The sequence below is a fragment of the Diabrotica undecimpunctata genome, chromosome 7, assembly GCF_040954645.1.
Source record: "Diabrotica undecimpunctata isolate CICGRU chromosome 7, icDiaUnde3, whole genome shotgun sequence".
Taxonomy (NCBI): domain Eukaryota; kingdom Metazoa; phylum Arthropoda; class Insecta; order Coleoptera; family Chrysomelidae; genus Diabrotica; species Diabrotica undecimpunctata.
In genome coordinates this window covers 46,546,375-46,561,867 of record NC_092809.1, presented here as the reverse complement: position 1 = coordinate 46,561,867, position 15,493 = coordinate 46,546,375, and the positions used below count along the sequence as shown (strand labels likewise).

The following is a 15,493-nucleotide window of genomic DNA, read 5'->3' as shown; positions in this document are numbered from 1 at the left end:
GGCCAAACCAAAGAAAGTAGGACAAGCATTGAAATAGCACGTGCATCATTCATTAAACTTAAAAGGTTTCTTTGTTGTCGGGATATAAGGTTAGAACTACGCCTGAGAATGCTTCGATGTTACGTGTTCTCTACTCTTCTTTATGACTTGGAAGCGTGGTCACTAAAACAAGTCCATCTGAATAAGTTGGCCGTCTTTGAATTTTGTTGTTACAGAAGAATCCTATGAATATCATGGATTCAAAGAATGTCAAACGTGGAAGTAACTAGAAAGATAGGAAATGGGGCGGAAATAATATTAACTATCAAAAGACGAAAACTTGAGTACTTAGGACATGTGATGAGAGTGCAAAAATACGCATTATTACAACTTATTATGCAAGGCAAAATCCGAGGAAAGCGAAATGTGGGAAGATGAAGAATATCCTGGCTTAAGAACTTAAGGGAATTGTTTGAATGCAGTAGTGCAGAACTTTTAAGAGCGGCAGTCAACAGAGTCCGCATAGCCATGATGATTTCCAACCTTCGATAGAAGATGGAACTTGAAGAAGAGGAAGATGATTCTGACAATAAATCTGTCAAAATGTTCCCAAGCTGAACGACCGGACTATACGACTGATTTTTTGCAAATTCCAGATTTGAACTATTACTGATTTGTTTGTTTGTGATTTCTTAAGGACTAAATGATAACTACTATTTATTAAAGACATGCTTTATTAATAAATTAACAAAAATCATGATTACTTATCTAAATTGGACACAATTTCAAACCATTGTCGCAAGGCGTCGCTTAAAACACTAGGCAAAGAATTAATGTCTCTTAAAATAATATAAAACGAAAATGGAAATACGTCCATATAGTTTTGAATTTCCTGAAGTTTTCCGTCTTTAAATACAGGCATTCTTATATCTAGCACAGAGTTCTTATTTTCTGGATTATCTATAATTACAAATACCGTAAATATATTGGAAAGTTTCCCCCTGCGCACAGCTTGTTTAACAAAAGTTTCACCTTCGGAAAATACGCCCCTTCCATCGCTTACAATCACTAGTAATTTGGCATTTAGTGCAGTGGACTGTAGTTGAGATTGGTTAAACATTTCCGTCGAAAAATCCACTAGTTTAGCTACACAAGTTTTGTTTTGATCAAACTTGAATTTCTGTAACAGTTTGATGCCACTTTTATCCGTAAATTGGTCTGCCAATTTATGGATCACTTCTACGTTTTCGCCAAAGCTCAAAACTGACAATTGTCCACTTTCTAAAAGAGATAGTGCTTTGGATATAAGTGCTACACTTTCAAACGCTAATTCTTTGGAATGGTTGTCAGCCATACTAGAAGAGTCGTCTATGGCTAATACTATTTGATATTCTCTTTTGGACGGCTTAGTCCGCCTAAGCCATATTTTATCTTTCCTAAATTGTGATGCAATATACGGTATCACTTTTCTCATATTAATTCTTCTACCGGTTCTAAAATCTCCACGTAATCTGCTTGCTTGCGTCGGTTCCAACACGAGTCTCAGCTGCTCTGATAAATCTTGAGCCAACGACGAAGTAACCGAAGATATTTTCTGCCAAGCTTGGTCTGCTTCAACGGTAGAGGGAGGTTCGTTCCAACCCGACAATTGTCTTTCAACATCAAGCCGAAGACTGTTGATTTCTTCTACTGAGAGTCTAGAAGCTGTAGTTTCTACAATTGTGGAATACTGGGTATGATGTGTAGACTCAGTACTACGTGGTACAGTTGATGTTTGGACAAGCTCTCCGTCTATTTCTATTTCTTGTACTTCCTCTAGAACATCGCCCTGAGGATGTTGCTGCTTTTTACTCTTTTGGTCCTTTGTTTCGCCTAATTTCTCTGCTACTTCCGACTCTGCGGTGTCAACGTCTATTACATCAGTCTCTTCTTCTTCTGGAAGATCTTTTGACGATTCTGTAGGTTCTTCGTCTTTTTCCTCTTCGTGGTGTGTTTCTTTTTTCTGATTTTCTGCTTGTTCTTTTGTAGCCACATCGAGAACCTGAAATTGTGATATATTTTAATATTTTTTCTAGACAGTTTTTAGAAAAAAGAAATGTTACAAAAAAGAACTAAATGTTATACAAATGTACATATAACATAGATACATAATATAACACATATATTTGTTTTTAAAATTAAAATTCATCAACTTTAACTGTTTTCAAAATTAACGCCATCTTTAAAATAGTCGTTCAACTAATGTAATATATTTTAAATATGTTGCCGATCTGATTAATCCAGTATATAATAGTTAATTATTATTTTTTGTTAATATGCTATATTCTTTATTTATTTTTGTGAGCTAGAGCTCTTTGAAGATGGCGCTTTGTAATTAGTTTTTTTTAATACCTCCAGAACGCTTCTATATAAATACCCGATGACCTCCCAAAACGGACGCTATGACCGGTACTAGAAATTCGCAAATAATGGAATCGATTCAACTCTGCATGATAAATAATCGTACCAGTTTTCATTTTTCTAAATAAAAGTATACTGGAAGTATTTAAAAAAAAACTAATTACAAGGCCCATATTTAAAGAGCTCTAGCTCCCTTAGGAAGAATTTTCGGACTTGGGTTAAATTGTCTTAAAATTATCTTAGGGATCTCCTGTCTTCGTTTGTCAGAAGAGTTTCTGGATACCCTGTATACAAATTTATTTAATTTTAGTTGTTCTAGTTGTATCCTCTATCGGGAAGTCTCAACTTTTAGCCATTAGCTTATAAGTTTACCAAATCGTGAAAATTTTGGCACTTCTCAGCATGCAGTATAAAATTAATTTTAAAGTAGTAAAGTACACAAAATCTTAATAATCTTTGATTTTCAATATGCAGTTTTTAATAGGTACCCCTCTTTAATACTGGCTCATAGGTTTGTCGTTATATAAGAGACACCGCTGTTGCTATTTGCCTCGCTATAAACAAAAAAAAGGCATGGCGGGTTTCTGAATTTATTCATACTGTAAGCTGTAACAAAGTGAATGAAGATCCAAGTGAATGAAGAGTCCAAAAAGTGTATCAACTCGAGCAAACATTACCAAAATTACATGATATCGTTTTCCAAGATCGTTAACTAACTGAAAGAGAGCAAGTAGAAGACATACTAGAAATCTCATTAGGCAGTGCAAATGAGAATCGCATTCGTTAACATTGATCAAAAGGACCTTTTCATCAACAATAGGAGAATTCTAGTAAGAATAAAAGGATTTTATGATTTTTTTTCATCAGTATGGATGAGAATTGGTCTACAACCATAATCCTAAATTAAAACAAAATGCTAAGGAATAGTGCAAACCTGGTATACTTCTAAGTGAGTTAGGGCGTAGAAATCTGGAAGTAAAATATTAGTATTACCTGTTTTTGAAATGAAATGGGGATTCTGCTCGTTATACAAAAAACCCAGATTATTACTGTGACGGATAAAACATTATTGTGATAAAAAGAATCATTTGTCATTATAACAACTCATCCTCTTACAAAGCTCAAAAATCATCACGAAAATGAGTAAATTAGTACGATTTCTTACAACATATTCGCCAAACTTGGCTTCTTGTGACTTATCAAAAAGTTTTGCGTGGAAAAAGATTTTTATTTAACGAAGACTCAACAGCAACAGAGAAAGCCTATACACACTTAAACTGTAATTAAAATTACATTAACAAACAATTACCTGAGTTTTCGTCTTCTCCGCATCCTGAATATGTTGATACATATCGGCATCTTCGTCCCGTTTATCCTCCTTGTCCTGTTTACTATCATTTTTGGCTTCCACAGTCTTCAATTTCTTCCGAACAGGTTGGTCCACGTCTCCCAAACTTCGCTTGGAGTCACTCTCCCCAGGTTTTTGCTTTCTCTTCTGTTCCTTCATATCTCGATTATCTTTGGCCGTTTTTATTTCTTGTGGGGCGCTCGTTTGGGCTGTGTGACCAGAACTGGTTTCTTCCATCTGCGATTGACCGACGCCTTCTTGATCCTGCCGATCCTCTTGCTGAAGCTCGTCGATTGGTTGATTTGATTGTTGGTTTTCGGATTTGTTAGCTTGCGCCTGAAATATTATAAATTTTTATTACGACTAAATCGCTTTTATTATGATATGTATTAATAACTGCCCTCTTATAAAACAAGAGCGAATTGTATACAACGATCACTATAAGATTTGTACATTTGTAGCATTTCACCCCGTGTATCATAAAAACCGAAAAAGATTCTTAATCTTTTTGCGTTTCTGAGATTGATAATGTAAACATTTTGGGGTCTGTTTATAATAAGCAAATTGCTCTTTCGTTTGATATCTAGATAATTACGCAGAAAATAAACAAGAATCTTTCCGCTTATGCTGGCAAGAGAATCGATATTTGATGATCATTTCACTTTTCGGGGGAGCGGCCAATGAGAGAAACTTTTATGGTGAAGCTCCGAATTTTGTCATCAGAGAGTACTTCAATTTTAACAACCGTCAGGGTATGGTGTAGTAATGAAACGTGATTGCACTAACGGTGATTCAGTCACGGCGATTTATAAATCACCAATAACTAGCGTTGCTTGCTACGCTTCGATAACCGTAATAAATAAACAGATATCTCAGATATCAATTGACGGTCAACGTCTAACAAAACTTAGATAAGTAGTATATATAATAAATATGATATTCTCGGTGAACGTGATTTGGGGAACGGTGACGAACATCTGGGGATTTACCAACTGTGAATATTAGGAACTAAAATACAAGATATTTTATGTTATTATCTACTGATATTTAACTTTTTAAAATGATTTATTTAAAATAACGCCATTAAACGTATTGAATATATTTTTTCTTTCATAAAAACATTCTTAAAAGTCTATAAAAAAAATGAAGTGAACTTCTAGAGTTATTTTTAGTTTTATTTTAAAGAGGAAGCGTTGTTAAGAAAGTTTTACAGTGCTTTAAAAACAGATTACTTTATCGTTAGTATTGTAAATTTACTAGTTAATTAAGTCAAACCATCTAGCTAACACCAAACAAATACCTAGTAAATTTGATCACGGGTTATTCATGTCTGAAAAAACGCATCTATATATTTTCGGTGATTTAATTTAATTTTCGAAAATACCTAGCAAACTACCTAACCCAGAGTGATCGCGATCGTGTTGTTTAGTTTACGATAATTGTGACTACCCGTTACTGTACATAAAAGAACGGTGATCACGGTCACCGTTTAATATCATCGTTATTTAAAAATCACAGTAACTGATCACAACGTGATTTTAAAATCACTTTCACCATCAGTAGTAAGGTGGAGTATGTGGATTCCCACTCAGGTTAGTCCGGGATTTAGTTTGTTTTGTCGCAATTGGGCAAATAGCTCGTAAGAAAGATGGGAAAATCGATAATGTAGTGCAGTACTACAAATATGTACGTACAACAGGTACACAAAGACAAAATAAAGAGATTTTTGAGTTTTGAGTGATTTGAAGTTTTAATTCAGTTGAAAATTAGTTTTTGTCTAAATCTGATTTATCTAAATTTGTATTTTTGTTGTCTATTTTATTTTATTTATGTTTACTTGGCTAAATTGTTAACATTCTATAATAAGTTTTGAGTAAGCTAAACTTTTGAGTAATAAAGATTGTTAATGTGTAGCCATTATTTGTTTAATGCTCTACTATAATCTTCCTTTCTTCTGGTAACTAACTGGTAACTAATTAGAAGGTACATCTGAGAGAAATATAGATAGATATTATAAGGTAAGTGTTTGTTTTTTTACTATGCATGCATATTGGATTTTTTAAATGTTTAGCCTATTTTTTTAAATCTTTCTTAAACCAATTTTCTCATAGGTCGTATCGAGTTTTCCTCATCCCTTGACAAAGGACTAGGCGGCGAACTTTATTTTTCTCCTTTCGTTTAGTACCAAATTCCCTCATTTTCATTGGTACATTTAAATTCATATTTTTTAAATATATCACCATTCCACATCTATTGACCTACGCCCCAAAGTTCACCGTTGTGTCCTTCTAAACATCTGAGCGCCGGTTTGCAAGGTGGGAACTAAGTTGCACCTGCATTTTTTTCTTCTCTTTCCATCCCACACTTCCCATCCAGAAAGTTACTTTACTGAAAATTACGTTTATACAACTCACACACAAAAAATGGGCAAATAAATAAATAAACAAATAAATAACTATTACCTTTTAGAAGTTTATGGATTAAAATAAGTTTTATCAACGAAAATATTATATAGATGCATTTTTTCAGACATGAACAACCCGAGTTATAGTCGTTGACCCCATAAGCCAATACCCTAAATCAGCGTCAGCACCTGAACTATGATCGACCTGAATATAAAAGTGCAAATTGCGAATTATTGTTTTATTTTTCAATGTGTAATGTATTTCATTTTAATTAATTATTATTCAGTCTGATTTGAATCTTTGTACAGTAAAGTCTAATTTTAATATTGTAACTTTTAAGAACGTAATAAAGTTCTCTCGCATTTGTAAATTAAATAATTATTTTTTAAAAATCGTCCCTGAAGGGCAGAAACTATCAGTGGCGCAGTCTTAGTGGATTTTTCGTAGAATTCCATTGCGGATATTCGTGAGTTTTAACTCTTTGACGAAAAAAGAACCGGTTTCCGTTCTTCATAAACTTTTCGAACTGTCAGTGATTTTGGGCTCCATCAGGACATCCAGAATTTCCAGGGACATCAGAATAAACAAGCAGAAGTACATAAATGTGGTAAGCTAATAATTTTTATTCATATTCAGACTCCTCTTTGCCTATTAAATCCTTTTGTGAAAATAATAGTCAAGAGTACGTATTATTTACTTATTATTTTTGATTGATAAGAATATAATTAAGAAAGAAAAGTATTAAATAAAAATAAAATGACTTCACCAAGTACTTCAAATGCTACTATTATTGTACCTAAGTTAGATATCGCAAATTTAGCCATTATTCCTCGTTTTGATGGCAATATCAATAAACTTTATAGATTTATAAATGCTACCGAATCAATCTTACAACATTATTTTGATACAACTAATCCTAATAGCTTTCAAAATTGTTTATTATTGAACGGTATATTAAATAAATTAGAAGGAAGAGCTGAAGAAATAATTGCGATTAGAGGCAATACTGATTGGGATGGTATAAAAAATACATTAGTTTTAAATTTTGCTGATCAAAGAGACGAAAATTGTCTAAATCAGGATCTAGTTAATCTTAAACAAAAGCCAAACGAAACACCTTATCAATTTCATGAAAAGGTGCTAGATTTATTAAATTCTATTTGTAACTATATAGATTTACACCATCTTGGTCAGGAACGTACATATAAACGAGATTTCTTTAACAAACAAGCATTAAAAACATTTTTAGCAGGTTTAAGAGAACCTTTAGGACCCATAATTCGTGCAATGAGACCACAATCTATCGAGCAAGCTATACAATTCATTAAAGAAGAAGATAATATTAAATACTATCAAAAAAGTCAAAATTTTAATACTAATAATAATAATAATAGTAACAAATATTCTAGAAACCCAAACTATAATTATCATTCAAATTCCCAAATAAATTCTCGCAATAATAGACATTTTCAACCTTCACAATCACATCAGTATCAAAGAAACACTCCCCAAAACTATCAGTATAATGTCCAAAATTCTAATAGGCCAACTCAAAATGTTTGGCGACCAAATCCAAATTTTGTTCCCAATAGACCCACTAACATGAGTACATCTACTAGGAATAGTATTCCCCAGTTCAGAAATAGCTTTCAAAACTCTAACAAGCCAGCTCAGAACGCTTGGCGATCAAATCCCAATTTTGCTCCAAACACATCTACTCCTATGAGTACAACTACTAGAAATAGTACTCCCCAATTCAGGAATAATTTCCACAACCCTAGAAATCCAAATCAAAATTTTACATTCGAAGAACTGTATAATACTGAATACGAATCGATTAATAATAGTGATTACCAAAATACTCCTCAGACTTCTCATCAACAAACTTATGATATTGTTAACGAAGAGCATCATCAAAATTTTCAAGACGGCATCTTTCAAAACCAACCGACTTAATAGAATTAAATTTTTCCACAAATAAAAGAGAACTGCCATATATTCAGATTCATGATCCTCCATTAAAGTTACTGGTAGATACAGGTTCCTCTAAATCTTTTTTAAACCCCGAAAAAGCTAACCTTTTCTACAAAAATTATATCTTTTATGAACCCTTTGTTGTTTCCGCAGTATTTCAAAGTACAAAGAAGGACTTTTGTGCAGAAATCCCCATTTTTTCAGAATTTAATCAGGAAGGTAAGATTAAGTTCCATCTTTTTGATTTTCATAGAAGTTTCGATGGTCTTTTAGGACTAGATAATATAAAATATCTTAATGCTAAGTTAGATTTCGTAAATTCCCATTTAACTACTCCATATTCTAGTATACCTATAACATACTATAAATCTGACCTAAAAATAATTTTTAAACAAAAATTGGACCCCTTATCTTGTAGTGTAGCTAAAATTCCAGTTTCTCAAAAATCAGGATGTATATTTATCCCTGACCAAACTATTCAAAAATGTGAAATCCCTGCATGTCTCTCGAACGCAATAGACGGTTTTGCTCTAGTCGAAATCTATAACCGAACCCAAGATGAAATTTTTGTCACCTTAGATGCTCCAATTGATACTGTTCCTTTTGACGAAAATTGTCATGATTTATTCCATGCAGACATAGTGCCTGCAGACGAAATCGAAAAATTTAATATTGAAAATTTAATCCGTACATCTCATATGAACTCTGAAGAAAAACAAAATATTCTAAAAATTTGTAATAAATATTCTAATCTTTTTCATAGCGAGGATAAACCTCTTACATTTACAAATAGAGTTAAGCATTTTATAAAAACTAAGGATGAACTACCTATTTATAGTAAATCGTATAGATACCCCTTTGTTCATAAACCAGAAGTAAATAGTCAAATAAACAAAATGTTAGAACAAGGAATTATTAGACCAAGCAACTCACCTTGGTCCTCGCCTATCTGGGTAGTACCCAAAAAAGCAGATGCATCAGGAAAAAATAAATGGAGAATTGTCGTAGATTATAGGAAACTGAACGAGAAAACAATTCCAGACAAATACCCATTACCAAATATTATCGATACACTTGATAAATTAGGCAGATGCAACTATTTTAGTACACTTGATCTAGCTAGTGGTTTTCATCAGATTGAGATGCACCCAGACGATATTCCCAAGACAGCTTTCAATGTTGAGAATGGACATTATGAATATGTTCGTATGCCATTTGGACTCAAGAATGCTCCTGCAACTTTTCAGAGAGTTATGGACGATATTCTGCGAGGTCTTCAAGATGACATCTGTCTTGTTTACTTAGACGATATAATTATTTTTTCTACCTCACTACAAGAGCATATTGTAAATTTAGAAAAAGTTTTTAAACGTTTACAAGCCAATAATTTTAAAATACAATTAGATAAGTGTGAATTTTTAAGAAAAGAAGTAGCTTATCTTGGTCACATTGTAACTACTGAAGGTGTAAAACCAAACCCAGATAAAATTAATGCAATTGTGAAATATCCAATTCCTAAAACAGCACGCGAAATAAAAGGATTTTTAGGATTGTTAGGATATTACAGGAGATTTATAAAAGATTTTGCCAGATTAACTAAACCATTAACGAAATGTTTAAAAAAGGATGCTAAGATAGAACACACTCCAGAATTTGTAAAATGTTTCGAAGATTGCAAAAATTTATTAATTAATGAACCTATACTTCAGTATCCAGATTTTGATAAAGATTTTATATTAACTACTGATGCAAGTAATGTAGCAGTAGGAGCCGTTTTATCTCAACTGGTAAATGGTCAAGACAAACCAGTAGCTTATGCATCGAGAACATTAAACGAGTCCGAACAAAACTACAGTGTTATAGAAAAAGAACTTCTTGCAATAGTATGGGCAACTAAGTATTTTAGACCTTATCTATTTGGAAGACAATTTAAAATTATGACAGACCATAAACCTTTACAGTGGCTTATGTCTCTAAAAGAACCAAATTCGCGATTAGTGAGATGGCGTTTAAAATTAGAGGAATTTGATTACATAATCGAATACAAGAAAGGAAGTTGCAATGCAAATGCAGACTCCCTATCTAGAATAGAGATTAATTGTAATGAATTTTTAAAATACATGGAAGAACAAAATAAGACTCCAAGAAACGATGATGATAGCGTTTCGATGGCTGTAAATATCGACGACGACATTAACGAAGAAAACCTAGAACAAGGAAATAACCAAGATAACGACGTTGAAGATAACGAAGATGATGAAGAAACTGTACATACTAGTATAGAAGATCCAATACTAGGAATGCTCATTTCTGATAAACATCTCAATGTTTTTGATCACCAAATTGTAATTGATTTTGTTTTACACTCAGCTGCCAAACCAAAAATTGAAAAAATATTTCCCAACAGAAAAAGACTTTATATCCAAATTTCAAAAAATAATATTGTACAAGAAACTATTAATATATTTAAAAATTACATTGACCCAAAATACAAATATGCTGTGTACTTCAAAGAAGACACCTTTATACCAGAAATATTAGAAACGTTAAAAAACACATTTAAAAATTCTGCCTACAAGTTAATAAAATGTAACAGCATCTTAAAAGATTTAGTAGACAAAGATGAACAGCATGAAAAAATAAGGTTATTTCATGAAGGGAAAACCAATCACCGAGGTATTCTAGAAACAGAAACTAGAATTAAACGTACCTACTATTGGCCAGGAATAAAACAAGATGTAACAGATTTTATAAATAATTGTAATATTTGCCAAGTAAATAAATATGATCGTAATCCGCCAAATCAAAAATTGATGATAACACCCACAGCTACAAAACCGTTTGAAATAATATTTGCAGACACTTTTCAAAGTCAAGGCCAAAAATTTCTTACTATAATGGACACATTTTCTAAATACGGTCAAGCATACCCACTTTCAGCTTTGACAAGTACTGAAATTGTAAGAGCTTTTCTAACCTTCATGACACATCATGGAATTCCTGATCTCGTAACTATGGACCGAGGCACAGAATTAAAAAACTCTGTTGTACAAGAATTCTTCGACATACATAAAGTAAAAACTCATTATGTTACTACAAATAGTACCCAATCTAAAGGATCTATAGAGAGATTTCATTCTACTCTAATAGAACACCTACGAATAATTAGAAGTAAATCAGATGGAAAAATTGATATCTTAAATCAAATGCCTTATGCTATTTTAGGATATAATAACTCAATACATTCCGTAACTCAACAAAAGCCTATAGATATTATAAATGGACACATTAACACTAAAGAAATATTTGATATGAACATAGACCAAAAACTGATTAATAATTATATGCAAAAACATAGAGATATGACCAAAGAGATCTATAAAGAACTTAATAAAAAATTGATCGAACAAAAAGAAAAAAGTATTGAATATCACAATAAGGATCGACAAGAACCACTCACATACGAAGAAGACAGTGATGTTTACAGGAAAAACACTACACTTGTACGAAATAAACTTAACCCTAAATTTATGAAAGATAAAGTTGTTAAAGATGCAAAAATTAAAGTTGCTACTCAAAAAAGACTTTTACATAAACAAAACTTAAGACGACCAAAAACTAACCGGAAAAAACTCTTGCAGGTTCCTAATGACAACGATGATGGTCCTGGGCCTTCAACAAGCCGAGACTAAAGAAATCACCTTTACAAATCTTAAAGACAATCCCGGTATACTCCCTTATAAATTAGGTAGTGCAAAAATTAAATTCAGTACTCATTCATTTATTCATTATGTCAATTTAGAACCAATTCAAAAAGAAATTAATACCCTAAGGCTTTCCTATCAAAATGTAACAGCTGCAATTAAAGACGGCCTTAGTAGTCCTTATTATTCCGAATTAGAAAATTTTGACCGTGTCCTTTTCTTCCAGCTACAACTAGCTGAACAAAAACTCCAATCACTCTTACCTGACCACAGAGCAAAAAGAGGTCTTATAGACGGACTAGGCTCAATTATTAAATGTATTACAGGAAACTTAGATACAGAAGACGCAAAACATTATGATAACGCACTAGAAGAACTAAAAAGTAACCAAAATAAAATTGTAAATAAACTTAATAAACAAATTTCATTATCGACTGAGATTGTAGAGAATTTTAATAATACTATTTCTCTCATAAAGAGTAACCAAGAAGTAATTTTCTCTGGTTTAGAATCTATTCGTTCAAATCTTAATAAATTTATTTTTAATTTTGAAGATTTCCTTATAACTAGAAATATTTTAGATCAATTAAGTATAAGTATAAATATTACATTACAGTTGCTAACAGAAATAGAAAACTCTATAACATTTGCGAGACTAGGTATTTTAAATAGTAGTATAGTAAAGATTAACGAACTAAAGTCAATATTAACTCAAATTATGAAATATCATTCAAGAAACGAACTTATTTATCCGAATATCACATCAGACATAAATAAATATTATAATATCTTAGAAACAGAAGCGTACTACTCTAACTTGACAATTGTTTTCATTGTCCATGTTCCAATAGCTTATCCCGACGAATACTCCTACTATCATTTATACTCGATTCCTACTGTAAATCGAACTACCATAGTACCCCCTAACACCTATCTGATAATGAATGAAAATTTTTACCAATACACATCTGTACCATGTTCCAATCTGAAGCCAAAATTCTTTTGTCCCGAGAATCATCTGAAAAGTAAAAATGAAGAAGACTGTCTATTCCAACTCCTTAAACTGAAATCTAATCCTACGAGATGCCAAAGAATAGAAGTTCACATTTCAAAAAATATAATCCAACAAGTAGATGAGTCCCACTACATCGCTATTTTGGTAACCAAAACCAAAATCCAAATGAACTGTACTAACACAGACTTTCAACTAATTTCTGGAAATTATCTCATCACAGTTCCTTTCCAATGCCAGTTTAGCACAGAAGATCAAACATTTAGCAATTATCGCCTCATTTCTGAAAGTCAGCCACTATTACTTCCGAATATAGTTATTCCTCATCCTCATCAAGAAGAGATTCCCGAAGTTCATATCGAAGATGTCCAACTGGACCAGATTCATTTAGTTAAGAAGAAACAAGAAGAAATTAAAACATTGATACTTAAAAACTCAAAAGCTACTAGTCCTTTTAACTTTTGGAACCTATCAACAATATTTTTGATTATAATAATTTTTGCATATTTTGGTATTAAATGTATAAGAAGAACGAATTCGCAAATAAACGATGATAGTCCCATGGAGAGTGTTCACATCCAAGATGATCCTGAAGAAAACCTACCACAAGCCCAACCTAGGTCATTTTTCAATTCCATGAAAAATTCCAGAAACTAAGGGTGGAGGAGTTATAGTCGTTGACCCCATAAGCCAATACCCTAAATCAGCGTCAGCACCTGAACTATGATCGACCTGAATATAAAAGTGCAACTTGCGAATTATTGTTTTATTTTTCAATGTGTAATGTATTTCATTTTAATTAATTATTATTCAGTCTGATTTGAATCTTTGTACAGTAAAGTCTAATTTTAATATTGTAACTTTTAAGAACGTAATAAAGTTCTCTCGCATTTGTAAATTAAATAATTATTTTTTAAAAATCGTCCCTGAAGGGCAGAAACTATCAGTCCCGTGATCAAATTTGCTCTGGCTATCATAGTTTATGTAACTGAGTTTTTTTAGTTTTCTCGAGACGAGAAGTAAGTAGCTTCTTAAGTTTGACGAAATAACTTTCAATGCTAAATCTGAATCATTCGTCAATTGTTCTATATCTGTGACAGTTTTGGCTGCACTAATCCCCAGCTAGACTGAGGAGCCGCACACAACTAACAGAGCAAAAGTTCTTAAGATCCAATAATGTAAAAATGATAGCTTGACAGAAATTTTTCCATGTAATATTCTTACTGATTATTACTAATCGGGGATTATATAAATTCAGTTATAAAAAAGTAATCTAGTAAATACCAATTATGTACAACTAACCTTATCAGCTGCATCTGCATCGTCTATTTCCATAGCTTCTATATTTTCTTGATGGCTTTGTGTCTGATCTAAAGCAGATTCATCCCCATTTTCGCTATTTGCATCATCTTCTTTATCAGCTTTTTCTGATTCTTTTGCAGCATCGTCATCTTTATTCTCATCGTCTTCGCCATCTGCTCCTTCTTCTCCGTCGTTTTTATCTCCCCTTTCAACATCTTCATCATCACTACTAAAATCTTTCTCATCGTCTCTTTTAGTCTCATCGTCTTTTTTTTCATCTGCCGCTTCATCGTTTTTGTCGTCAGGTTTATCATCTGCCTTCATAGTGTCTATATCAAATGGATTTTCGTCTTGCTTGTCATCATTTCCTTCATCGTTGGCTTCTCCCTCGTCCAATTGCATATCTTCCGGTAAATCCATCGGTTCTGGTTCTGGCAGTTCTTGTTGTTGACCGTGATGCGGATCGATTTGTTCATCGTCATACTCAGGTTCTTCCATCTCATTAATTTCTTTTTTATTTTTCTCCTTTTCTTCTTTTCCTTCCTTTTGGTCTTCTTCATCATTGGCAGTTTTACCTTCCTTGGCACCCAGTTGTTCCTCTCCCTCTTTCTCGCCCTTTTCTCCCTTCTCCTCTTTTTGATCGGGACCTAAAAGACAAAGGTTTAGTAAATAAAACATGTTCATATATCACTCAGTAATTATAAATTTATGTTTATCCTGCTTACTTATTTATCTATCACACAATATACTGCTTGAATTTATTTTATACAATCGAAAAATTTGATAATAGATATAAAAATAAAATAAATGCATACCTTCTTCTTCTTCGCCGTCACCTTCTTCTTTATCATCACCAAATGTTTCTGAATTTTGTTGTTCTGCGCCCTTTTCAGTCTCTCCCATCTGTTCGTCCGCATTCGAATCACCAGATTCACTATTGCTGTCATCATCATCCTTCTTTTCTTTATCCTAGAAAATATTTGTTTCAGTGATTTAGTTTATAAAGAAAAACATACAGAAAATATGTATAAATTCTTTCCCTCTCTTTGCTTTATATCTGGCAATTGGTGTCATATAGATTTTTAAAGGATTCTAATTTTTTACTACAGGTAAATGCGCTTCCATTGTTGGCAACTCTGTAATTTTGACAACGCTTGTCATTCTTTATTTGTATTTCTGTTTTGTCTTATTTTTTTTTTGGACTGCTTGACTTGAGAGTTGGTCCATACTGTCCATAGCCAGGTTTCCTTAGATTATATTTCTTTCCTGAAGTAATTCAAACACAGTATATTTAATAATACTAGTCATATTTCTTCAAATTCTATGGGTTGGTGGTTCATTATCGTCACCTTTAGCAAATAGGGATCGA

The 15,493-nt window shown here is 32.5% G+C and overlaps 1 protein-coding gene across 1 annotated transcript in view; it reads right to left on the bottom strand.

The window, feature by feature from the left end:
- Window positions 1-701: 701 nt before the first annotated feature.
- The window catches only part of LOC140445285 (midasin-like), an 84,232-nt gene continuing 69,440 nt past the window's right edge, over window positions 702-15,493 (bottom strand). The window contains exons 19-22 of the mRNA XM_072537215.1: window positions 14,940-15,093; window positions 14,125-14,771; window positions 3,689-4,063; window positions 702-2,020 (exon numbers count right to left, since the gene is read on the bottom strand). Of these exons, the coding sequence (XP_072393316.1) occupies window positions 740-2,020; window positions 3,689-4,063; window positions 14,125-14,771; window positions 14,940-15,093 (2,457 nt within the window). The 3' untranslated portion in view covers window positions 702-739. The remainder of the gene's footprint in view (window positions 2,021-3,688; window positions 4,064-14,124; window positions 14,772-14,939; window positions 15,094-15,493) is intronic.